The sequence below is a fragment of the Leucopleurus acutus genome (genome assembly GCF_964270905.1).
Source record: "Leucopleurus acutus genome assembly, chromosome: 11".
NCBI classification, from domain to species: domain Eukaryota; kingdom Metazoa; phylum Chordata; class Mammalia; order Artiodactyla; family Delphinidae; genus Leucopleurus; species Leucopleurus acutus.
The window spans coordinates 81,704,238-81,731,459 of record NC_139152.1 but is presented as its reverse complement, the minus strand read 5'-3'; the positions used below and the strand labels follow the sequence as shown (position 1 = coordinate 81,731,459).

Sequence of the window (27,222 nt, the reverse complement as noted above, 5' to 3'; positions counted from 1 at the left end):
TCCAATTTGGATTCCTTTTAGTTCCTTTTCTTCTCTGATTGCTGTGGCTAAAACTTCCAAAACTATGTTGAATAATAGTGGTAAGAGTGGGCAACCTTGTCTTGTTCCTGATCTTAGTGGAAATGGTTTCAGTTTTTCACCATTGAGGACGATGATGGCTGTGGGTTTGTCATATATGGCCTTTATTATGTTGAGGATAGTTCCCTCTATGCCTACTTTCTGGAGGGTTTTTATCATAAATGGGTGTTGAATTTTGTCGAAAGCTTTCTCTGCATCTATTGAGATGATCATATGGTTTTTCTCCTTCAATTTGTTAACATGGTGTATCATGTTGATTGATTTGCATATATGAAGAAGCCTTGCATTCCTGGGATAAACCCCACTTGATCATAGTGTATGATCCTTTTAATGTGCTGTTGGATTCTGTTTGCTAGTATTTTGTTGAGGATTTTTGCATCTATGTTATCACTGATATTGGCCTGTAGTTTTGTGACAACTATGTCTGGTTTTGATATCAGAGTGATGGTAGCCTCGTAGAATGAGTTTGGGAGTCTTCCTCCCTCTGCTATATTTTGGAAGAGTTTGAGAAGCATAGGTGTTAGCTGTTCTCTAAATGTTTGATAGAATTCGCCTGTGAAGCCATCTGGTCTTGGGCTTTTGTTTGTTGAAAGATTTTTAATCACAGTTTCAATTTCAGTGCTTGTGATTGGTCTGTTCATATTTTCTATTTCTTCCTGGTTCAGTCTCGGAAGGTTCTGCATTTCTAAGAATTTGTTCATTTTTTCTAAATTGTCCATTTTATTGGCATATAGTTGCTTGTAGTAATCTCTCATGATCCTTTGTATTTCTCCAGTGTCAGTTGTTACTTCTCCTTTTTCATTTCTAATTCTATTGATTTGAGTCTTCTCCCTTTTTTTCTTGATGAGTCTGGCTAATGGTTTATCAATTTTGTTTATTTTCTCAAAGAACCAGCTTTTAGTTTTATTGATCTTTGCTATCGTTTCCTTCATTTCTTGTTCCTTTATTTCTCATCTGATCTTTATGATTTCTTGCCTTCGTGATCTGTGGGGTTTTTTTGTTTTCTCTCTCTTAATTGCTTTTGGTGTAAGGTTAGGTTGTTTTTCTGAGATGTTTCTTGTCTCTTAAGGTAGGATTGTATTGCTATACTTCCCTCTTTGAACTGCTTTTGCTGCATCCCATAGGTTTTGGGTCATAGTGTTTTCATTCTCATTTGTTTCTAGGTATTTTTTGATTTCCTCTCTGATTTTTCAGTGATCTCTTGGTTATTAAGTAGTCTGTTGTTTAGCCTCCATGTGTTTATATTTCTTAGAGAATTTTTCCTGTAATTGATATCAAGGCTCATAGCGTTGTGGTCAGAAAAGATACCTGATATGATTTCAAGTTTCTTAAATTCACCAAGGCTTGATTTGTGACCCAAAATATGATCTATCCTGGAGAATGTTCCATGAGCACTTGAGAAGAATGTGTATTCTGTTGTTTTTGGATGGAATGTCCTATAAATGTCAATTAAGTCGATCTTGTTTAATGTATCGTTTAAAGCTTGTGTTTCCTTATTTATTTTCATTTTGGATGATCTGTCCATTGGTGAAAGTGTGGTGTTAAAGTCCCCTACTATGATTGTGTTACTACCGATTTTCCCTTTTATGGCTGTTAGCATTTGCCTTATGTATTGAGGTGCTCCTATGTTGGGTGCATAAATATTTACAATTATTATAACTTCTTCCTGGATTGGTCCCTTGATCATTATGTAGTGTCCCTCTTTTTCTATTGTAATAGTCTTTGTTTTAAAGTCAATTTTGTCTGATATGAGAATTGCTACTCCAGCTTTCTTTTGATTTCCATTTGCATGGAATTTCTTTTTCCATCCCCTCACTTTCAGTCTGTATGTGTCCCTAGGCCTGAAGTGGGTCTCTTGTAGACAGCATATATACGGGTCTTGTTTTTGTATCCATGCAGCCAATCTGTGTCTTTTGGTTGGAGCATTTAATCCATTTACATTTAAGGTAATTATTGATATGTATGTTCCTCTTACCATTTTCTTAATTGTTTTGGGTTTGTTATTGTAGGTCTTTTCCTTCCCTTGTGTTTCCTGCATAGAGAAGTTCCTTTAGCATTTGTTGTAAAGCTGGTTTCACGGTGCTGAATTCTCTTAGCTTTTGCTTGTCTGTAAAGGTCTTAATTTCTCCATGAAACCTGTATGAGATCCTTGCTGGGTAGAGTAATCTTGGTTGTAGGTTTTTCCCTTTCATCACTTTAAATATGTCCTGCCACTCCCTTCTGGCTTGCAGAGTTTCTGCTGAAAGATCAGCTGTTAACCTTATGGGAATTCCCTTGTATGTTATTTGTTGTTTTGCCCTTGCTGCTTTTAATATTTTTCTGTGTATTTAATTTTTGATAGTTTGATTAATATGTGTCTTGGCGTGTTTCTCCTTGGATTTATCCTGTTTGGGACTCTCTGTGCTTCCTGGACTTCATTAACTATTTCCTTTCCCATATTAGGGAAGTTTTCAACTTTAATCTCTTCAAATATATTCTCAATCCCTTTCTTTTTCTCTTCTTCTTCTGGGACCCCTATAATTCGAATGTTGGTGTGTTTAATGTTGTCCCAGAGGTCTCTGAGACTGTCCTCAATTCTTTTCATTCTTTTTTCTTTATTCTGCTCTGCAGTAGTTATTTCCACTATTTTATCTTCCAGGTCACTTATCTGTTCTTCTGCCTCAGTTATTCTGCTATTGATCCCTTCTAGAGAATTTTTAATTTCATTCATTGTGTTGTTAATCACTGTTTGTTTGCTCTTTAGTTCTTCTAGTTCCTTGTTAAACATTTCTTGTATATTCTCCATTCTATTTCCAAGATTTGGGATCATCTTTACTGTCATTATTCTGAATTCTTTTTCAGGTGGACTGCCTATTTCCTCTTCATTTGTTAGGTCTGGTGGGTTTTTGCCTTGCTCCTTCACCTGCTGTGTGTTTCTCTGTCTTCTCATTTTGCTTAACTTACTGTGTTTGGGGGTCTCCTTTTCGCCAGCTGCAGGTTCTTAGTTCCCATTGTTTTTGGTGTCTGTCTCCAGTGGCTAAGATTGGTTCAGTGGGTTGTGTAGGCTTCCTGGTGGAGAGGACTAGTGCCTGTGTTCTGGTGGATGAGGCTGGATCTTGTCTTTCTGGTGGGCCGGTCCATGTCTGGAGATGTGTTTGAGCATGTCTGTGGCCTTACTATGATTTTAGGCAGCCTCTGTGCTAATGGATGGGGTTGTGTTCCTGTCTTGCTAGTTGTTTGGCATAGGGTGTCTAGCACTGTAGCTTGCTGGTCGTTTAGTGGAGCTGGGTCTTGGCGTTGAGATGGAGATCTCTGGGAGATTTTCGCCATTTGATATTATGTGGAGCTGGGAGGTCTCTTGTGGACCAGTGTCCTGAACTTGGTTCTCCCACCTCAGTGGCACAGCCCTGACGCCTGGCTGGAGCACCAGGAGCCTGTCCTCCACACGGCTCAGAATAAAAGTGAGGAAAAAAAGAAAGAAAGAAAGAAAGAAGGAAGATAAAATAAAATAAATTAAATTAAAATAAAATAACGTTATTAAAATAAAAAATAATTATTAAGAAAAAAGTATTTTTATGTGAAAAATAATAAAACAGACAGGCAGAACCCTAGGACAAATGGTAAAAGCAAAGCTATACAGACAAAATCACACACAGAAGCATACATATACACACCCACAAAAAGAGAAAAAGGGAAAAAATATATATATATCGTTGCTCCCAAAGTCCACCTCCTCCATTTGGGATGATTCGTTGTCTATTCAGGTATTCCACAGATGCAGGGTACATCAAGTTGATTGTGGAGCTTTAATCCGCTGCTTCTGAGGCTGCTGGGAGAAATTTCCCTTTCTCTTCTTTGTTCGCACAGCTCCGGGGTTTCAGCTTTGGATTTGGACCCGTCTTTGCATGTAGGTCGCCTGAGGCCGTCTGTTCTTCGCTCAGCCAGGACGGGGTTAAAGGAGCCGCTGATTCGGGGGCTCCGGCTCACTCAGGCCGGGGGGAGGGAGGGGAACGGATGCGGGGCGACCCTGCGGCGGCAGAGGCCGGCGTGACGTTGCACCTGCCTGAGGCGCGCCATGTGTTCTCCTGGGGAAGTTGTCCCTGGATCCCGGGACCCTGGCAGTGGCAGGCTGCACAGGCTCCCCGCAAGGGGGGTGTGGACAGTGACCTGTGCTCGCACACAGGATTCTTGGTGGCGGCAGAAGCAGCTTTAGCATCTCATACCCGTCTCTGGGGTTCGTGCTGATAGCCGCGGCACGCGCCTGTCTCTGGAGCTCATTTAAGCGGTGCTCTTAATCCCCTCTCCTCGATCACCAGGAAACAGAGGGAAGAAAAAATCTCTTGCCTCTTCGGCAGGTCCAGACTTTTTCCCGGACTCCCTCCCGGCTAGCCATGGTGCACTAGCCCCTTCAGGCTGTGTTCACGCCGCCAACCCCAGTCCTCTCCCTGGCGTCTGACCTCTGAAGCCCGAGCGTCAGCTCCCAGCCCCTGCCCGTCCCAGCGGGTGATCAGACAAGCCTCTCGGCCTGGTGAGTGCTGGTCGGCACCGATCCTCTCTGCGGGAATCTCTCCTCTTTGCCCTCTGCACCCCTGTTGCTGCACTCTCCTCCGCAGCCCCGAAGCTTCCCACCCACCTCCGCCACCTGCAGTATGGCCCCGAAGCTCCCCACCCACCTCTGCCACCTGCAGTATCCGCCCGCAAAGGGGCTTCCTAGTGTGTGGAAACCTTTCCTCCTTCACAGCTCCCTCCCACTGATGCAGGTCTCGACCCTATTCTTTTGTCTCTTTTTTTTTCTTTTGCCCTACCCAGGTACGTGGGGAGTTTCTTGCCTTTGGGGAGGTCTGAGGTCTTCTGCCAGCATTCAGTAGGTGTTCTGTAGTAGTTGTTCCACATGTAGATGTATTTCTGATGTATCTGTGGAGAGGAAGGTGATCTCCACGACTTACTATTCCGCCATCTTGAAGCTCCTCCGCCCCTAGGTTCTTCATGACCTTTTTTTTTTTTTGGATTCCATATATATGTGTTAGCATACTGTGTTTGTTTTTCTCTTTCTGCCTTACTTCACTCTGTATGACAGACTCTAGGTCCATCCACCTCACTACAAACAACTCAATTTCATTTCCTTTTATGTCTGAGTAATATTCCATTGTATATATGTGCCACATTCTTTATCCATTCATCTGTTGATGGACACTTAGGTTGCTTCCATGTCCTGGCTATTGTAAATAGAGCTGCAATGAACGTTTTGGTACATGACTCTTTTTGAATTATGGTTTTCGCAGGGTATATGCCTAGTGGGATTGCTGGGTTGTATGGTAGTTCTATTTTTAGTTTCTTAGGGAACCTCCATACTGTTCTCCATAGTGGCTGTATCAGTTTACATTCCCACCAATAGTGCAAGAGGGTTCCCTTTTCTCCACACCCTCTCCAGCATTTTTGTTTATAGATTTTTTTTGGGGGGGGGGGGTTTGTGGTATGCGGGCCTCTCACTGCTGTGGCCTCTCCCGTTGCGGAGCACAGGCTCCGGACATGCAGGCTCAGCGGCCATGGCTCACGGGCCCAGCCGCTCCGCGGCATGTGGGATCCTCCCGGACTGGGGCACGAACCCGTGTCCCCTGCATCGGCAGGTGGACTCTCAACCACTACACCACCAGGGAAGCCCTGTTTATAGATTTTTTGATGACGGCCATTCTGACCAGTGTGACGTGATACCTAATGGTAGTTTTGATTTGCATTTCTCTAATGATTAGTGATGTTGAGCATCCTTTCGTGTGTTTGTTGGCAATCTGTATATCTTCTTTGGAGAAATGTCTGTTTAGGTCTTCTGCCGATTTTTGGATTAGGTTGTTTGTTTTTTTGTTATTGAGCTGCATGAGCTGCTTGTAAATTTTGGAGATTAATCCTTTGTCAGTTGCTTCATTTGCAAATATTCTCTCCCATTCTGAGGGTTGTCTTTTCGTATTGTTTATGATTTAAGGATTAATTTTTTTAAATCATTTTAGTATTCAAACACTGAAATGAAGTTTTCAGTATTACCTATAGATAGTAGCTAAATCAGACTATAGCATCCTGGTGTGTTTTGTGTTTGTATAAAGAACCCAGGTTCTATATTTTGTATAAGCTTAAGTTGTGGACTGATAATTTAGCCAGTGGAAAACCAGATAATGATCTAATACATAGGTGGCCAAAGTTTTTTGTTTTTGTTTTTGTTTTTTAAGGGCCTTTTAACTGCTTTGGAAAACCCCTTAAAGAGTGAAAGTCAAACACAGAACGGTATCATATATCCCACTCATGACACACTAGTCCATTTCTGAAAATAATAACGCTTTCTCAAAATGAAGTCATTTATATCCTTAGCCATGCCCTATTGTGTGCACTGAGTACTTTCTGAGAGCAGTGTTTCCTGTGGCATACTCCCAAGACTGGCTTATTTGTTTGTATTAGGCTTTTATTATCATGCTGCTCTACCTGCATAGTTCTGCCTTCTCCAAGGTGGCCAGAGTAGCTTAAGCACAGGAATGTTACTATGCGTAGGTGGAATGTTTTTGTCTGGTGAGCGCCCATTGTGAATCCCTAGCTATGATGCCATTCTAATGACTTTAATCTTTCTAAGAACAGCCAATTCATCCATTTATAACATAGTCCGATATTAAATTGTTTACGTTCATCTGTTCTGTGCCAGTCCAGGGAAAGACATTAGTCTTTGCACCATAGTAAACTGGCCCCTCCTCCTTTACTTTCTCAGGAAAAGGCATCACGGTCCACCCCTACTGCTGAAGCCTGGAACTGATGTGTATTCTGTGTTTCTCCATCATTCTGTGCATTCAATCACCAAGTCAAACTTCTTGATAGTTTTCAGATCCACTCACTTTTTTCAGTCTCCTGTGACCACTACCCTAGTCTAAGCCCACATCATCTATAGAACAACTACTGTGATCTTCTAATCGTCTCCATGCTCCCATGATTGCCCTTTCCAGTTCATTCTCTTTTGCTTTAAATATTCATCAGTACCCACTGTTCTCCATAAATAGGTATTCTGTAATTTCTATTCATAAGTGTTTTTATTTCACACATTAGTAGGACAGACTTTGACTTGTCCATAGAAAGCAGTGATCTGAATTCTTGAACTTCTCTATAGATTTATTTAAAGGGAAACTCTAGCTTGCAAGCTCCAAAAGACTAAAATTTAGGGACAAAATAAGCCATTTATAGATTTCTGTGTTACAGGGAGCTCCCTGGCAGTTCAGTGGTTAGGACTCCACCCTCTTACTGCTGAGGGCCCAGGTTTGATCCCTGGTCAGGGAACTAAAATCCCACAAGCCTCATGGCACAGCCAAAATAAATAAATTTCTGTGTTGGAATATTAATCAGAGGTCAAAAAATCATTGAAATCAGAGAGTATCAGGACTAGACTGATCCTTGGAGATTATGTGGCTCAACCGCATCATTTTATAGGCAAGGAAACTGTGGCCCAGCCACAGAAAACAAATCGATCCTTCTAAATATGGAATCTCATCATGTAACTCCTTTTCTTAAAATCTGTCCAGGCTTCCCATTGTGGTCAAGATGAAGTCTAAATTCCTCAGCGTGGCATACAACGTCTGTATAGTCTGGCCTTTCCTTATCTTTCCAGACTTACCTTTTGCTCCTCTCTCCAACTTATCCTAGAACTTGATGTTTCCAAGTAAACTGTGTTCTTTCTTACCCACACGACATTGCACATAATTTCTCCTAGTCCTTCCCATTTTGAATGCTAAATCCAAACCATCCTTCAGACACCTGATTAGACATCATCTCCCCTGCAAACATATCCCAGATCCCCTCTACACTACCAAGCATGTGTCACCATCATAGCATATTCACAGCATCCTAACTGCCTTTGAACAATCTGTTTCCATCACTGGACTGGAAAGAATAGAGAGTTGAGGGCAGGGACCTGCATCTTACTCATTGTTCTGTCCTCACATCTTGGTCAGGTATCTGACATCCAATATTTAAGATTAATTATTAATTCTCTTTTAACTTGCCTAGTATACTTCAATTATTCCCTCAGCTCTTCTTACAAAATCTATTTTCAGAGGGAAAAAAAACTTGTTCATTCACCTCAATGCATAGGTCACTGATAGTTTTAAGTGACAACTCTTCCTAGAAGCATATACATTTTTAGGGGAACAAGGTTTTGAGTCACAGGAATGAATTCCCAATGCAGATAATCCAACCATAAATAGTAAGCCATGAGAGTATTTGTGAGGGAAAGAAAACTTTCCCAGAACCTTCAACACAGTCATATAGGTGATCTACTCTCACCTCACCCTCACAGAAGAATGACTCTATGTTTTTGTCTATAAAAATCAGATCACTTGTTGGTTATTTTTCTCTGTATTAAGAAAATCATTATTTACCCACAGTAAAAATGCCTGATTTAATTTATAACATTTCTGGTTTTGTTTCAGGGAAGCAATGTTATGGAAGATCAAGATCTGTTGGAAATTGGAATCCTTAATTCTGGGCACAGACAAAGAATTCTACAGGCAATCCAGCTCCTTCCAAAGGTAAGCCATGCTTTATTACCTTAGCCCTGAATGTAGTCCCAGTGGTTTTAAGTCCAGGTGTGCAAGGGGTATTAGGATTTAGGACAATATGTCTGCATATTGATGCAACTCCTCAAAGCAGGTCTTCTTAGTCCAGGTAAACATTCAGACTCATAAGACTACTATGAGCCACAGTAGATCTATCAAGAAAGGTATAATACAGGAAATGCCACTGGCTAGCAGGGCAGCTTCAGAGTTTTTCTTCAGTGGGATTCTTTATGCCAGTACAAACATCAGTCCATGCCCCCCAGGTGACAGATCAGGTGCAAGAAGACAAGATCAGTATAGGGTGGGTACAAGAACGTTCCTGGATCAGAAGCCTCATGCCCTTAAAGGCTCATCTCTTGTAATAACTCCATAGCCCTAGCCTCCAGGGACAAGGAACCTGCCTAATCACAAGTCATCACTCAGGGAAGTCCAAAATATCACATCCCCATCAGGTATTTGTAGTTCATGTATAAATCTTCCCAGTCCAGATGCAATTTACCAACCAGGCATCATTTTAACTTTAAGTAGTATGTTACCTAGCAACAGAGTTGACCTTCTGTTTCCAGATGAGGTTTCATAAGAGCCTAAAACAACTGGTCTTAAGGATATGTAGGATTTGAATTGGTAAGGAAAGGGAAAGGCATTTCAGGGGCCAGCAGGAATCACATAGATAGAGGTACAGTCCAGGCAACAAACTGCCAGAAGCATTAGGGGAACAGCCATACTCGTGTGGTTTAAAATCCAGTGGGATTTGCACAACACTGTGAATGTACTTAATGCCGCTAAAGTGTATACTTCAAGATGGTTTAAGGTGGTAAATTTTACATTTTGTTATTTCACCATGGTTTAAAAAATAATTTTTAAAAAAAGAAGAAAAAATCCAATGTGATTAAAACAATTTGGAGTCAGAGTTAAAACAGAAAAAGTAAGTTGGGTCAGGTTGGTATCAGGCTAAGGAATTTGAAATTTATTCTGTAAGCACAGGGGAATGCACATGACTAGACTGCTTTAGGCCAGTTAATTCTGAAGACTGTATACAAGAGGAATTAGAAGGAGGGAATGTTGAAGTTGGGTCATACACTTGGAAAAAGATTCAGGGGGCAAGATTGGAGGCGGGGTAGCAGGTGGACGGCAATAGATGCACCTAAGTATATGAATTTATTATATATTTTGTATTCTCCTCTGTGCTTGTCCTTTCTAAGGAGGCTATAATTTCTCCTTCTCAGAATGGGAAAGATAAATACTAACCACTGTTTCTAAGGAAGTGACATGATGAAATTTGCCAGCTGACAATGAACTGAGTTACTACTGATAGAAACTTACCACTTTTGCAAATTCAAGGAAAGTCAAGCATACAAAGGAGTTTTAGTCATACAATCTTCTAAACTAAAAGAAAAAGAATAAAGCATCCTTAAAAACTGTATCTGGAGGTAATTCTTATTAACATACTGTTCACCTCGCTACTTTTGTATCTTTACTTAGAATATTAGTTCCTCAGCAAGTTTTCTCCTCACTCTCAGCAAGGACTCCTGCACTGCTGTAACCCCAGAACCTGCCACAGTGCCTGCCCCCTTGGAGGCACTCAATAAATCAGTGAATGACTCCCCACTTGTCACAAATCTGCCTGCCATTTAAAGTTCAACTCAAACGGTTCTACATCACTTTTTTTGTGAAACTTCTCCTAAAGTGAAACCACTTCTCACCACCTTAGTAATTATTACCCTAGTCCACACCAACCACCTCTAATCAGGCTACCACAATAGATTCTAACCTGTCATCTCTAGGTTAGACTACTTGAGTCAATTTCTCATTGGTCCTCTCACCTGGACAATGCGTAGATGCCTAATCTCTGACCTGGTTACCGTTCTTAGCACTTTACGGTTGAATTTCCACACGGCGCACAAAAAGAAATGTAAATCAGATCATGCCACATCCTGATTAAAATCTCCAGTGGATTCCCTTTCTCACTTAGAACAGAATCTTTATCATGACCTACGAAAGTCAGTAGGATCTGACCCCTTCCCACCAATATGACCTCGTCTGTCACTCTCCCTTTCTCCCACACTCTAGTCATGTGGCTTTCTTTTTTGTTCCAGAACATGCCAAACTCATTTTTGCCTCAAAGCCGTTTTGTATTGGTCTGTCTGCCTGGAAAGCCTTTTCTTCATATCTTCAAGTGCTTGCTTCTTGCACCATCAAATCTCTACTCAGCTGTCACCTCCTCACAGAGGGTTTTGTGCCCTCAAAGTCACACCCCTCACCTACTGTCACTGTCCTTCATATTGTCCTGCTTCAGTTTTCTTCATAGCACTTGTGGCTACCTGAAGTTATATTATTTATTTGTTTGTTTTCTTCCTTATTTTTCATCTCACCCCCAGGATGCAAGGTCACTGAAATAAGGGACCTTGGCTATCTTTTTCCCTTTTATATATCCAGTCCCTGGAATAGTGCCTACCACATCAAAAAAATAATTTGTGGAATGAAAGAATACCCTGCTCTTTCTTTCCTCTGAGATTTGATGGCCCTATGCTTGTTCTGTCTGAAGGTACTAATAATATTTTACTACTTTTATGTTATAAGCATCCTGAGGGCAGAGACAATGTCACATCCATCCTTGACCTTCCCACTGTGCTTAGCTCAATACATGCACATTAAAAGAATGAAAGAATGAGTGACTAAACGAATGAATATTTTTTCACATGTTCTTCAAATATAAATTTTTTAATCAAAGAATATCTCAATTTTTAAGCTGTGTCTATAATCCTGTACAGGCCATTTTGAGAAACAAAAGAACCTGAACCCAGAATTATTTGAAGAATAAGTGACATATTTATTTTTAAGAGAGAATATCATTCCCATTAGAGAAAACAATATAATAGAAATAACAGAAAATTAAGCTTCTATCAAGAGGCTGATGCTGAAGTGCTTACTGTGCACCCAGATGAGTAGGGAAGATATGAAAACATCCAAACACGTGTTCAGCAGTACAAACAAAGTGTTATAATGCTACAGATGGATGCTTTGCCTTCTTACGTCATGAGCCCAACCTTTAGGTGGTCGACAGTGTAATTCTGCTGCCAGCACGTTCATTTGCATTCACTCTAACTTTGCACTGCCAAAACATGGACAAAATGTCTCTTCATTTTGCTTGTGCAGTTTTGGTCCTCAGAATATTTGTGTCTTCATCTGTCATGAGAAATACTCCATGATTGCTACCTGAGATCCTTTAATTAACATATTGTGTTTTGGAATTGGTGAGATTGTTCCTAAACAGAGAAAAGGTGGTTTGCTAAGTGCAATCTCGATGTGTTAGCACAGTTCCGTGCATGTTTTTTATGCTTTATTTGTATTTGTTGTTTCAAGTTTCAAATACAGAAGTTTATTCTTTTGGTAACAATGTTTTTTCTATAATATTCCCTTTTTAATATTGAAGTATTTACCAGTGCAAAGATCTGAATGGTCTCCAGTTCATTTGATGCCCTGAACACAAAGAATGTGTTCCACGTAGACATCTTTAGAACAGTAATCACATTAATTCCTCTTCTCCATCCATTCTTTCCTGTGTTTTACAGTGCCTGACCTTTAGTAGCAAAGCTTAATTATCCATCTTCATCCAGCATCCACTTCCCTCACCAACCCCAACTCAGTCTTTCCTTAGGTCCGAAAGTTTCCCACGACTTTTACCCTTCTCTCTTTTTTTTTTTTTCCTATCAAAGGGTAAGGATCTATTTTACATAAAGAAATATTACAAATTTATAAGTGAACCATAGGCAAATTAACAAAATAATTGCCAGAATAAGTTACAAGGCATAACATTTCAGGGGATACACTAATGGAAAATAAGCATGAAAAAATGCTTGGCCTCCTTAGTAATTGGTGCAATGCTAATTAAGATGACAATAAGATACCAGTTAATACCCACAAGACTGGCAAAATTAAGGCACCTCATCATTTCAAGTATGAGGGTGGTCGAGGTTCAATGGGAACCCTAGTACATCCCCATAGCGGTTTACATTTTTTTTTTAACATCTTTACTGGAGTATAATTGCTTTACAATGGTGTGTTAGTTTCTGCTGTCTAACAAAGTGTATCAGCTATATGTATAGATATATCCCCATATCCCCTCCCTCTTGCGTCTCCCTCCTACCCTCCCTATCCCACCCCTCTAGGTGGTCCCAGAGCACCAAGCTGATCTCCCTGTGCTATGCGGCTGCTTCCCACTAGCTATCTATTTTACATTTGGAAGTGAGAGAGTGGCATGGACATATATACGCTACCTTTTCTCTTTTTAAGAAGGGACACATACCAAAAGTTCTATGAGAAGATGGCTTATTTTGTAGTTTCCTAGAAACTTTAAGCATATTGGGCTTTTTCTGTCCCCTAGACACAGGGAAATTATCTGATTACTTATCTGCAACGTGTAATTTACCTTTCTCCAGGTAAGAATTCTGTGTTGCCAAGTCTTTGGATAATCCTTTAAAATCTTTTTATAAGGGCATAATCTCTTTTGTCCTTTGACAGTATAACACCTGGAGGTCAGGAATTCAAAGGATTATCATTTTAAAGGTTTGCAGGATTTCGTGTCAAGGCCCATAGCGTATCTGCTCTCTTAATCTCTCATCCTGAATTGAAAATGCATTTCAACACGCTAGCAACTTTTATATCACATGCTCACTTCACTTTTTAATGTTTTTTCTTATACTTTCCTGTTTCATAATATCTTTTGGAATTACTTGGTAACTGTCTACACTCGCTATTTGCTCCCACTCATCCTTCAACCTACTTGGGTCTAACTAGTTCGTCTGCTGCCACCCCACGTGACAGTGCTAAGGTCACCAGTGACCAGCAGAGCAGAAATTCCATAAGCTGCTTTCACCTCACCTTGGCTTCAGTGGGTTCTGATACTCTTGTCACCTGTCAACCTCGTCCTCTTTTGGCCTCCACAATACCCAGTTATCTTCCTGCCTCTCTGCCATTCCCTCTCCTTGCCTGCTCATTCTCTCAGTTACATGTTGGAGTTTCTCAAAACTCAAAATATTTGATGACTAGTAAGTGTAGTTATCACAGGACTCTTGATCATAGCACAGTTTCTGGTATTCATTGTTTTGTTCATTGCAACCCTACTTTATTTTACTGCATAATGAACACCTACATTTTTAAGTTCAGTTCAATTTTACCAGTATGTGTTGGGCTACATGGTTTCAATTGTTTTTTTCACTGAATGGCACTGAACACCTCTGTCCAGATAAATTATCCCCTTCCCCATCCTCAGTTTGAGATTTTGGTTTAAGAAAACAAAACAGAACAAAAACAGAGTTGTCTCTTATTCCAATAGAAAAACAAGATTCTCTGTTAGGTATCTATTGCTGTATAACAAGTTACCTCAAATCTTATTGGGATGTAACAACATTTATTATCTCTCTTTCTGTGGGGAAGGAATCTAGGAGCAGCTTAGCTGGGTCCTCTGGCTCTGGGGTCTCTCACAGGACTACAGTCATCTTGAGACTCAGCTGGGGAAAATCCACTTCCTAGCTCACTCATGTGGTTGTAGGCAGGATTCTTATCTTTGGGAGATTTTGGTCTGAGGCCTCAGTGCCTCACAAGCTATTTATTGGCTGAAGGCCTTCCTCGTTTCCTTGTCACATGGGTCACTCCATAAAGAAACATGAAGCTAGTTTCAACAGCATAAGCGAGAGGACAAGAGCATGCTAGCAAGATGAAAATCTCAGTCTTTTGTAACATCCCATCCTTTTGCCTATTCTATTCGTTACAATCAAGCCACTAATCCAGCCCAAACATAGGAAGAGGTATTTACACAAGTGTGTGAATACCAAGAGGTGGGATCATTGGGGCCATCTCAGAAGTCTTCCTGCTACAGATACACTTTATAATGATCCACTTTACAGTCTAGTTTCCATGTCTACATTTGTGGTCAAAATGGAATAACCATTACATGGTTACAACAATAAAGGCATCTTTTATTTCCATGGGCCATCTTCATGGTACTATGATATTCACAATTAGATGATTTAGTAACACATTAGTAATCACCATTCAAAAAAGAGGCACATGTCTCTAATCTGTAAAATTAGGTATAATGTAGCATGATATGACACAATCATACAGAAATTAGAGACCTTGAAGATTTGCCAATTGCACATAAAGACTTCATGATTTGAATGCCACTGATCTAAGTGATGCATACAAATCAGGAATCCTATAAAACATTACAAATTTTAAAAACATGTTCATTCTTCATTGGTGCCTCATTATTGAAAGGAGCATATTTTCATCTATATTAGGGAAGTGAATTGGTCAAACTCTCTCGGAAAATACTTTAAGGATGTTAGCAAATTAAACACATTTTTAAAAAACTAACACAGCTAGACAGTAAAAGGGACCATTTAACTTTAGACCTGATCAGAACAAATAGATAAAGGCAACAGTTGACCAAAAAAAGCTTGGGATACAGAGATATACTGGCAAGGACTGAAAACTCAAACACTTTTAAAGGCAAGCAATATGGAGTAGTGGAAATTGTGGCAAACTGGAGAGCATAAATGCTGCCCCCCCAAAACAAAATTGGTCTTGTTTCCACTTTATCAATTAAACAAAGCATTAGGGACCAGATTTGGTTATAGCTGTGACTTTGCTACCCCCAAAATTAAAGTCTTAATACAATAGAATCCCTAATTATTTCAGAGTTCAAAGGAGTATTATGAATGTGACATCTCAGTTTGGCTTCCTGCCCAGGATTCTGCTCTTAAAGACCCTAGTTCTTTCAAGGTGCTTGAAATTCAGATGTTTGTTGATTCTAGTCTTGATGGTTGATGAAGATGTGTGCAAGATTTAGGGGGAAATTGTACAACCAATGTAACTTTTTTAAAACTCTGGAAAGGAAGGTTCAGTCTTATTTCCCTGTCACTTAGAAAAATGATAGCAAACCATTCCTGCTTCTTCTGCTATTTTTCAGAAGGGCAACGACAAAACATAGGCTATAGGCACAGATTTTCTTGTTGTACCTTTTCACAGGGTAACTTTTCATTCCCCTGTGCCACACTCACTCTCCATCTACCCTCATTCTTTTTTCTTGCATTTCTTTCTTTTCACTGGCAGGCATCTTAAATTTCATGCCATTCGATGTTTGACCTACCACCCTGTGGACATCCAGTAAAAGATATACTCTCAAACACAATCCCACACACATATGTGCACAGTTAGTATGGCGGCCCTAACCTAAAGTGAATACACGACTGGACCCACGGTCTAACTGAGGGCATGGGGTATTCCACCTCCTGTAGGTGTGGTCCTTGGTGGGAGAAGCTGTGGTGTTTCTAGAGTCTTTTCAAGATCTATTCAGTTCTGTAAATGTCTTTTCATTCTGGGACAAACAGACATGCTCACTTAGATCAGTGTAAAAGATTATTTCGTTTTCAGGATAAATGTTGGTGCCATTGGAGAACGAGGAAGGAAGAAAGAGTAGTTGACCTTAAGGTCATTTGGAATAAATAAACTTTGAAGTGACAGCAAGTCATTCAGATCTTTCTTATTATTCCTTAGTCTATATAATCAGGTAATGAACTCTAGCCACTGTAACAAACAACTCCAAAATCTCAGTGGCTTAACATTATTAAATTCATTTCTCACTCATACTAAGTCCATGGTGGTTTAGGCAGCTCTCCTCCAAGCAGAAACTCAGGGATCCAGGCTTCTTCCATCATGTGGTTCTCCCATCTTGGAGTTCTTTGAGAGCTGCCCTAAGGGTAGGGGAGGGAGGAACATAGACGATCACACAGGATATTCTGTTGCCAGGCTTGGAAGTGCATCATTTACTTTAGACCACATCTGACTCACCAGAACTCAGTTTCATGACCCTTGCTAAACTGCAAGGTAAGCCGAGAAATACAGTCTTCCTTCACAGGAACAGCTAAATGGAATTCCTGAGAATCTAGCCATTCTGTGTCAGAAACTCCTTTTTCTTTCTGCACCTCAGCTGCTGCATTTCTTCACACTAGTATTCATTCCTTAAGATTTATTCCTTGGAGAAGCCTCTTGAGACATCCTCTGTCTGGGCTAGAGTGCTAATTTAACCTTCTGTGCTCCCATTACACCCGATAAAACTACCTATTGACTAGTTTGTGTCTCTCACTCAAGATTAGGATCTTTTTCATATTCATCTTCATTTCCTAAGCATGGAGCACCTGGATGTAGTAATGCTCAGTTAATATTTATTAGACTGGACTGAGCCAAACAAGAATGCAGATTAGAAATCAGTCCTGGGCTTCCCTGGTGGCGCAGTGGTTGAGAGTCTGCCTGCCAATGCAGGGGACACGGGTTCGAGCCCTGGTCTGGGAAGATCCCACATGCCGCGGAGCAACTGGGCCCGTTGAGCCACAACTACTGAGCCTGCGCGTCTGGAGCCTGTGCTTCACAACAAGAGAGGCCGCGATAGTGAGAGGCCCGCGTACCACGATGAAAAGTGGCCCCCGCTTGTCGCAACTGGAAAAAGCCCTCACACAGAAACAAAGACCCAACACAGCCAAAAATAAATAAATAAATTTATAATTGCTTGTTTAATGAAAATTAAAAAAAAAGAAAGAAAGAAATCAGTCCTGAATAGGTCAAATTAGGACTCCCAGGTTAGGAAATTTCCCAGCTGAGCACCTTTATATTTAAATGTTTTACAAAGATGTGAGGCAGGTCCTTCATGAATATAACACCCACAACCTGGTGGCCTGCATTTTCCTCCAGAGACCTCCTCCACCTTGCCCCATGCTTTCTGTTTACAAGTGGAAACCAATAACCAGCCTGTTCTTCGGGAGTACATTGGGAGAAGGAATGGCCGCTATTTATAAAGCTCTTTGAGCCCTTTGAAATGACAAAGCCCAGTACACACAAAGTACAAAGTAGTATAGCTGTTTGGGCTGGATAGATATCCAAATAACTGCTAGACGCGAGGGCAGTGCAGTCCCAACTTACTTATGGACGCTCCGTTCCAAGGTTTTTACACCATTTCAGAAAGCAAGGTGACTGCTCCATTCTTCCTAAGCTGAAGATGGAGGATTTGAAATGTTTTATTTTAAGTGAATTTATCTTAGAATACTTTACTATGTATACCAGCAAACTGAACTATCATTTTACTATGAACTGTGAACTATCATTACTATCATTTATCGTATCCCCCATGATATTTACAGAGAAATATGGGAGGAATTCTGCAAGTAAATAAATTCTGATCTATCGCCATTCCCAGCAGCTGTCATCCTTCACCTTTGAGAAGTTCACCCCCACTTAATAAAGAACAATGGCTCCCTTGGAATGATAGTGCAATCAGTAGTAAGAGTAAAGGAATTTAGATATCTGAGCACTTTCTCTTCCTAATGTAATTCTTCCAAGAAAATCACAATTTAGAGCAGCAAAGGGCCTTAAAATAGCCAGCTCAACCTCTCACCTGAGTCATTTCACAGGTGAGGATAAGCATCGGTCATACTAAATGGCTCGCCTCAAGGCAGATTGTTCCGTAGTGACAGAGCTGGAGCGAAAATCCCAGGTGTCTGTCTTCATGACAGTTGCCTCCTGGGTGATACTTTGTTATACCTGAGACCCAAGGCTCTGAAGATGCTTGGGTATTTGTGAGAGAAACTGTAAAAGGACAAGAAAGAACCAAATGACAAAACACAGGAAAAGGAATTGATTATAAAATTGGGTTTCCTTTTAAGTTTCAGGCTGTAAAGGCAATTTTTACAACTTCCGTAGGCCACTAAACTCCATTCTCAAGACTGGAAGGGAAGGGCCGTGGCAGGGATCCAAAAGCCCTAGAAAAGCAGGACGGAGACACTTGAAAGAGGAGAAAGGAAGACGCAGACCATGTCAGCTGTCCAGCAGCCACTGGGGGTCAAGCTGCTTGTTTATCCTTGTAGGTGGCCTTAGAAAAGCTTCACTAGCAGTAGGAATTGCTGTGTCCAAGAAGGAAAGGTACAATTAAGTAAAATAACTAAAATAATCTTATTTATTTTCTTCTTTAATCTGGATAGAGAGGAGGGAGAGATGGGCAAGATGGAAGGGCACTCTCTAGGAGAGAGTGAAGACACATCATTAGAGCATTAAACTACACAGAGATGACATTTTTACAGGATTAAGCCAGGAAGCAGCATGGTGTAATAGTTGGTACCATGGCCAGAACTCCCTGAGTTTGATTTCACCTGCCCCGTAGGGGTGTTCTAAGAATTAAATGAGTCAATATTTGTAAAGCACTTAAAATGGAACTTGGTACATCATATGTGCTATATTCATATATATTAAGTAAAATTTCAAAAGAAGATTGAAGGTGAACCAAGAAAAAAAGTGAGGTTCCTTCAATCCATTAATTGTATCTGAAAATTATTACTTCAGGTATAAACAATAAGCAAAGTGAATCTCCTTTTATTTATTCATTTAATAGATATTTTATGAAATACCGACCACATGTCAGGCACTGTTCTAGATGTTGAGGATGGTGAGGAAACAGGACCTACAAGGTCATTCTCCTCATGCAGCTTATTTTAGTGGGGTATGCAAACAAAAATTAGTAAAAATATGTCCTATCAGGTAATGATTGGTGCTATGGAGAAATATTAAGCAAGGGAACAGACAGAGTGACAAGAAAGCATGAATGCTATTTTAGATGGATAAACTAGGATTCAGACCTGAGCAGTTTAACTGAGGTTCTTAACTATATTGTCTAAACATTATACTTCAAAGCACAATGAGGATACTAAGGGGATAATCCATTTAAGCTGCCTTCCAGGAACTTAGAATTTTCAAAAAGGAACTTTCTTGAGCTTTTATTTTAACCTAATTTAATTCTAGGTTAGCCACCTACTACTTGTGTCACCTTGGACATGTTACTTAAACTCTATAATCGGTTTCCTTATCTGTAAAATGGAGATAAGAGTAGAACCTACCACATTAAGTTATTGTGAGTTATACATTTTCAAATGCATATGAAGTGTCTGTCACTTAGAAGGACTAAGTTAAAATTAGTCATAGCCACTTGTATTTGTTCAACAAGTGCTCACCAAATTAACAAAACTTAATAAATTTGGGGGGGTTGCTCTTGCCTGGGGCCAAAAAGCAACAGAAAGGAACTCAATTACTGATATAAGAGAGTCTGTGACTGAAAATGCCCATGACTACTTTACAATAGTGAGCTTTCCATTCTTTTCATTTTCATTTCTCACAAGGCAGATTATTCCATTTTTAAATAAGAAAAGGGCAAAACTTCCAATTCTGATCATCATTCACTAAAATTAATTTTTAATATATTTAAGATTATTGTTTAACTCATCAGGAGCTAGAAAAGAAGTTACTTAAAATCATAACTAGGGCCTTCCTATCTAAGAGATTAAATGAATAAGCATAATAGCAAGACTGCTTCCTGTCTGTACCTCTTAGAGGTAATGTAATCAGTCCCCAGTGCTAAGTGGAAAGTGGGAAAAGGGTGGAGATAGAGAGTACTTTAAACAGCAAGGGCTTGGTAAATGTAGGTGGCGTAGAATGGAATGGAAGTGAACTGAGAAGCTGAATGTTCAGACCGTGGCAGTGCTAAAGACATAGTGATTTCATAATAAAGCAGAATTAAGTAAATCTACGCAAGAGCTCTAAAACAACATACCCACCATTTTGAAGAGCCATTATCCCCTACCTTTCCTGTACAATTGAATTAAGTTCTACTTTAATAGTTGAATATAATTTGGCTCTATTTCTTACTTTTGATCAGTAGCAGTCAAGTGAGAAGTCTCTGTTCAATTTATATCTGCAAATGCCTTGAGCATCTACTTATGTCTCAGACACAGGACAAGGAGGAAAAGAAAAAGATGAAGTTACACAGTATCTGCCTTCAAGGAGATTACCGTCTAACAACAGAAGTCAGCGCAATATGCAAGGGGTTTTCATAAAAACAGAGCATGAACAAACTGTATTAGAAGTAAAAATACAAGCTTTGGATGTAGGGAAGGTCTCTTCTGTTCAGGGAATCAGGAGAAGGTTCCTGGAGGAGGAGACAGATAAATCAAAAAGGCATTTCTATGCACCTTAACAACTTCCTTGTTTCGTGGGGTTTGGGGATAGCTCATGACACTCCAAGCAAAACGTGACCCAAAGTATTTGCTTAGCTTGTTCAGGCAGACAGATATGCTACTTTTTCTCCCATTTGTAATAACCACCCTCTGAAATATAGCTAGTGCCATCAATCCAGCTGTGAATTTCATCCATCACTTTGCCCTTCAAGCTGTAATGAGTGAGTCAGATGCTTCAGACTCAAGCAGATGCCTAAAGTCAGCTTCAGCAGAGCAGGCTAAACTAGGACTGAGTTACTATTCTCCCACCCCTAAGCAAAGCAGTTTTTCAATACATGGTATTTCTTTGTCGTCATTTTCTTCGTTGGTGGTCAATGGGATTTTAGATTTCCATCTTTTAGGTTCTGACTTGATGCTTGATCTTCTGTCACACTACCTAAGAATCCACCTTTCACCTTTAGAAAAATGACTGGCCATTTTCACTCTCTGCCACAGATCTAGCATCTTCTATTTTAATAAAAAGATGTTCAGCTTGCTTTTTTGTTTGTTTGTTTTGTTTCATTTTTAGTTAACAGATAACGACTGCTCTTATCAGAGGAAATGAGTACTCAATAACCTGCCAGATTCCTTCTTTCATATCTTCAAGAGAAAATACATTTTGCCTTTACTTGTTCTGTGAATTCATGGTGGCATAAATGCTAAATAGATAGCACTTTAAATGATTTTAAGGCTATAATTTATGAATCACAGAGTCACAGCAGGTTAAAAGCTTTTTATTCGGTGCATCATCAGTTTTAACCCTCAACTCCTTGTCTATTTGGAGGCCACTGCTTTGTGGGAAAGAATTGTATTTACAGTTTTCTAATACTGATAGGTAAATGTATCATAGAAATTGTTGAATGTGAAATTTTCTCCACAAATGTACAAGAGATTATTGCAGTAAGTGTAGAGAAGATTGATTTCCCTGCCTTTCCCCGGGGACTCAATTACATTATCACCTACCAACCTTTATGGTGTCCACTTTCAACTGAATACTTTGCTAAGTGCTACTGATGTAAACACGAAGTAACGGTTGACCTTACATCTCAAAGACTGTAGCATTTCTGGTAGGACTGGAGCCAGATGACAGAGAGCTAGGGCAACTCCAGATGCATAATGTCTGCAGATACCCACATGCCCAGATGATCGTCAGTGAATCTCTGATTCATCCATCCATTCAATCAGATAGTTCATTTTGGCCCTATGCTAGGTTCAGAGATAGGTATGAAAAAATGGATAAGACCTGGTTCCTGCCTCAAGGAGTCCTATCTACTCTTTAGACAGAGATAGATATGTCGAAAACTAAACTACTATGCGAAAAAGAATGCTCCAAGAGGAGGGAAGAACTAAGTACGGAGGTCAGGGAAAGTTTTCTGGATAGGTACCTGATGCTTGAGTTTAATCTCAAGGAATTAATAAGTATGTTTAGCAAATAGTTCATTAAGGGAATCACTCCAGAGAGAAGATGCTGCCTGTGTTCCGGCTAGGTCTAGAGACAGTAGGGAGAAATGGATGCCCGTATTCATCCATTCTCTGTCTGTCTCTGTCACTCTGTTTCTCTCTGTCTCTCTCTTGCTCACTTTCATACACACACACACACACACACACACACACACACACACACCCACTCACACAGGCATTCACTTACTTCCCTATGTATTAACCCCAAGAGAAACTATGGAAGAAACTCCTCCCAAATTTCTCCAATGCACTCAAGTTTTGTTTCTTTTCTGGAACTTGTAAAAACTTTGGCAGTTAATTTTCTTATATTTGTATATATTTCAAATATATACACAGAAAATTGCATATTCCTGGAAGGAAAAACCTTAGACCCTTTTACATTTTTACAGTACCTAGAATGATGTTACATATAAATTTTGTGCTTAAAAATTCTTGTTGAATTAAATAAATAATTACTACTAAAACTATTGTTAAGAGCTGATTCTCTACTGGGGATTCACATAAGTCAAGCTGAAAATTCTTAGTTTGATGTCTGAGGTAACTAAAAATTCTGAGCTGACCAAAAACAAACAAACAAACAACACCAGACTATGAAACTGGAAACATTTTCCTAAGAGCCAAGCTATTCTTTATTCCATCCAATGGTGGTGGAATAGTTCTTAGATTATTCCCTCATTATAGATATAAAAGGGGTTCTCAAGAATTCCAGGCAGGGCTTCAAAATGAGGTTACACTTCTCTGCATATTCTAGACCTTACTGAAATTTTTCCTAATGATTCATTCTGGGTCTCTCAAGTCATTTGTGCACCATTAACCAGACCACTTGCTGACTGGCATCTGCCCTTCTCTGCCTCTCTAGCTTATTGTGGTTGATGGCTCCTGTCACCAAAGCTTGAAACAGTGCCACCAGAACTTACCAAAAGTGCTCTCAGTGCTGTTAATACCCACTGAGTGTACCAAATCTCTAGTAATGACTGCCAAAGCCTGCTTCAGAGCTTGCAGGTGCCCAGTGAGGCAAAGGTACTAATGTCTGTGCTACTGGCTACAGTGCCCAGTATCTTCCCATCAAGGGCACTTTTGCCACTGCCAACTGACTGTTCTGCCAATGTCACTGCAGCCTGCCAGTGTGGGCACCATTACCAACTGCTGGTGCCCAATGTTCAGGGCACTAATATCTGTGATATGGCACCATCCCTGCTTGCTGATGAAGTTGCTGGTGCCAATTCTGCTGATTCCTTTTGTTCCCAAGTCCCAGAAATGTTTTGTGATGTAGATTTTGTATTGAAGCTTCTTCTTCTTAAGCCACGGTCCATGGGAGCTAAGCCAGGGCCCATTAAGAGTGCCAGATCCTGAAATCCATGCATAATCACCCATCTCCTCGAACATGTATCTCTTGTTCTATTAATCAAATACATATGCCTTGGCCACCTTCTCTAAGCAGAAGAGTCTTTTGAGGATGCTGGGTTGCTCATTGAAAACAGACCCATGCAAGACCAATCCTGCCATATATATTGCACATATATACTCTGTATATCCCCATGCTTGACAGATGAACACAGTGCTGTTCAAGATGAGATCCATGCCACACAGATGCAGCCATCAAGCTGACAGGTTCCCATTCCACATCAGAGAACAAGGAACATTTTATTTTGTGTCTCAGGAAATCATCTGGAATCTGACCATTTCTTACCACCTCTCCTCTAGCACCCTGTCCAAGCCACTAGCCCTGCTTCTCCTGAGTTACTTCCAGAGCCTCTGAACAGGCCTCTCTGCTCCTACCCTTGCTTCCCTATGCACTTCTTAACACAGCAGCCAGAGTGATCCTGCTGAAATATAAGCCAAACCATGTCACTGCTCTGTGCAAATTCTTGCACTGGCTCCCTGTTTCCCACAGAATGAAAGCCGAAATCCTTACAAGGCCTTCAAAGCTCTACCTTATCTGGCCCCTGATTGCCTCTCTGACCTGTTCCCCGCCTCTCTCTGCCTGCACAAGCTGCTTCAACCCCCCTGGTTTCCTTGTTATTCCTTGAATGGACACCAGGCTCATTCCTTCCTGAGAGCCTTTGCTCTACCTATTCCCTCTATTTGGAATCCTCTCCCCCTAGTTGCCAACAAAGCAAATTTGCCCTCTTTAAATCTTTGTTCAAGTCTTGCCTTCTGAATAAGATGTCCCCTAACCACCCTATTGAATACCACATTTCCTCCTGTCCCCACAGAACCTCCAGCACTCCCAGACCTCCTCTTGTACTTTCTGTTGTCACAGCAATTATCACTTTCTGACATAACTTCCCTATTTATTATGCTATTTATTATGTTAATTATTTTCTGTCTCCCCAGTTAGAGTGTAAACTCCACAATGGCTGACACCTTTATATGTTGTATTCACTGATGCATCCAGAACAGTGCCTAGAATATAGTAGACATGCCCTATATATTTGTTGAGTGAACGAATGAATGAATGAATGAGTAGATGGGTGGATGGTTGGATGGATGGATGGATGGATGGACAGATGGATAGATAGATGGGTTGTAGGTCCTCAATTTTGTAACTCCTATACTAATTTTTTGCCACCATTTGTATGATATCTTTTATACTTCCCTACCCGAGCAGAATATAAGTTATTCATTTGTATACTGCTAACTTTGGTTTTATGGTACATTTATCTGTTTGAAGTACTTCAGTGGGTGGTGTTATTATGCACATACCTAGAGGCTCTGAGAAAGGACATGGTTTTTAAATATCAAATAAATAGAATTGGTATTCAGAACATTCATTATCTTCTGAAGACTCAAGTTTGGGAAATTGTTTTTTAGTTGAGACTAATAACTTACAAACAATTTTCCTGACTGATAGTAGCATTGAAAATGCTACTATCAGTGCACTATATAAGCTACATGAATGTCAGAAAACATGTACTGTCAGAGGTAAAAAAAAAGGGATCCTTTGTCTTTTTCTAAACATAGTTCATATCAGTGGTGGAGCTTGAAAATGTGAATGATGGTGAGCGTTGCTCAGCACCTTATTCTAGTTGCAATAAATCCACTTCATCTTTAATCTGAGCCCTTGTTTCATAAAAGAGATTTGCAACAAGGAAATAAATCAAAACAAATAGTGATATTTAACAGAGGGCTCTAGGGTCAATATGATCTCAACAAGGATTTTAGAAATGAAAAGATGGCAAAAGCATGTACTTTTATTGAATTTTTAAAAACACACCTTTTACCAAAAGCTTCAGAGAGAAGTACAATAAAATCATTCAACCCCAATGTTTACATGTGTACTGCGTAGTGGCTCTGTCGGTCCTTTCATCTACATCCCCACAGATCTTACCTGGCAGATAACTGCCAGGTTCTCAGGTGATGCTCCAGAGAGCAGTTACTCTATGTGTGCATAGAAGAAGCCTGATTGGCAGTCTGCTCACACTGTTTGCAAAGCGATAAAGAGATTGTTTTATGGTTGTTACTGTTGTTATGGTCATTTTTTTTTCTACCACAGTTTATAGAACTTGTCTGTTTTGGCAGCTTCACTCCTTTAACTTGTGGTCAGTCCAGTGCCTTTTATCAAAGGGTTAATCCCTAACCCTGATGGCTAGAGGGTTGACTAGTCTGGCTAGTGCTTCTATTTTGATCACCAATCAACCATACTGTGCTATTGGAAGTTGATCACCATGTGTCTTAAAAACATTTCTTATCTATGCACTATTTGTCCATTACTTCACGTCACGGTCTAAGACTTGTCAAAATAAGGGATACCTCAGGCTCTCTCACGGCTAGACCTTAGTTTATTTCTTTTATTCGCGAAATAGAAATCACAGGGCATTAAGAGATAGTACCCAGTCCAAAGCGCTTCACTTTCCCTTTATTCCCCCAAAGTGTAGTGCCAAGTAATATCCAGGTATCACCTCTTCACGCTCCTGCCCTATTCCTAAAGCTGGGAGTCTTCAATTGTCTAAACACTCAAGGACACAAAGTCGGCAAGCCTCAGTTGGTGGTGGGCAAAATTAGAGCGGTTACTATTATCTGCAATTTGTAAGTCCACAGTGACATCCAAACATAACTCACTTACCTCTGAGGGTTTAAGTTTCTCCCCATTCTTTTACAGAAATTGTCTCCATAAGAGAGTCTAATTGCAAACAAAGGGGCTTCAAGCAACAGATTTGTATATGTTACGTGTCTCCCTCCCTTGCTGCATATATACAACACAGAGACTTTATCACATTCTGCTTCCTAACAATAGTCACAGTGTATTAATCCTTTCAATTCCACAGAAGGAATAACATTACATGGAGTACCCAGAGTCTCAGACTCCATAAAGGGCATTTTCCCAAAGATCACCTAAAACCCCTCACAAATGAGATAATGTGTATGAAATCCCTTTGGGCTCTTTAAAGTCTCATATGATTGTTAGGTGGTGTCATCAATACTCTTATCCATTTCGTAGACATCTCTCCCGGCAAAGTTACACTGCAATAGCGCTTTAATGGTGATGAATAGACTTTTTCTGGGGCTCCATGGTCAGTGGATCTGCCTTTCTCTTTCATGTTCAATCAGTCTTTTAAGAGCCACTGATGAACAGCACAGAGATGTCTAAGCCCGGGTCTCAGAGCCTGTGGGAGATCTGATCCTCACGCTACTTGATAGACCTGCGTTTGGACTTGGCAGCACGCTGTCTGCTAGCACTGTTTGTCCTGGTTTATTCTCGGGACTGCTGTTAGTCTAGGTCTTGGGTAGCAGCAGGACAGAGCAGAAGAGGCTAGAACAAGAAGCAGGAATAGAGGGACATACCCGACGATGTCAGCTGTCTGTATTACAAAACTCCTATCAGGGAGTCTGAGAGCACAGAGTACATCCAGGTAGAAGAGAGAAGCCATGGTCCATTGCAGCATCATAGGCAAGTTTAAGTACCTGAGCCTGGCACATCGAGGCTGTTGTACCAGTACGTTTACAATAAATGGTAGTCAGGTTCGTGTGTATCCGGGGAGCAGCATGCCACGCGGAAGGCTGCCCTTGCCCACATGAGGACTTTTACC

The 27,222-nt window shown here is 40.4% G+C and overlaps 1 protein-coding gene across 18 annotated transcripts in view; it reads left to right on the top strand.

The window, feature by feature from the left end:
* The window catches only part of ANKS1B (ankyrin repeat and sterile alpha motif domain containing 1B), a gene marked incomplete at both ends in the record, with an annotated part of 1,174,646 nt that overhangs the window by 824,273 nt on the left and 323,151 nt on the right, over positions 1-27,222 (top strand). For all 18 annotated transcript variants that reach the window (XM_082850046.1, XM_082850043.1, XM_082850045.1 and 15 more), the window contains one exon: positions 8,511-8,609. In XM_082850046.1, coding sequence (XP_082706172.1) covers positions 8,511-8,609 — 99 coding nt within the window. The remainder of the gene's footprint in view (positions 1-8,510; positions 8,610-27,222) is intronic.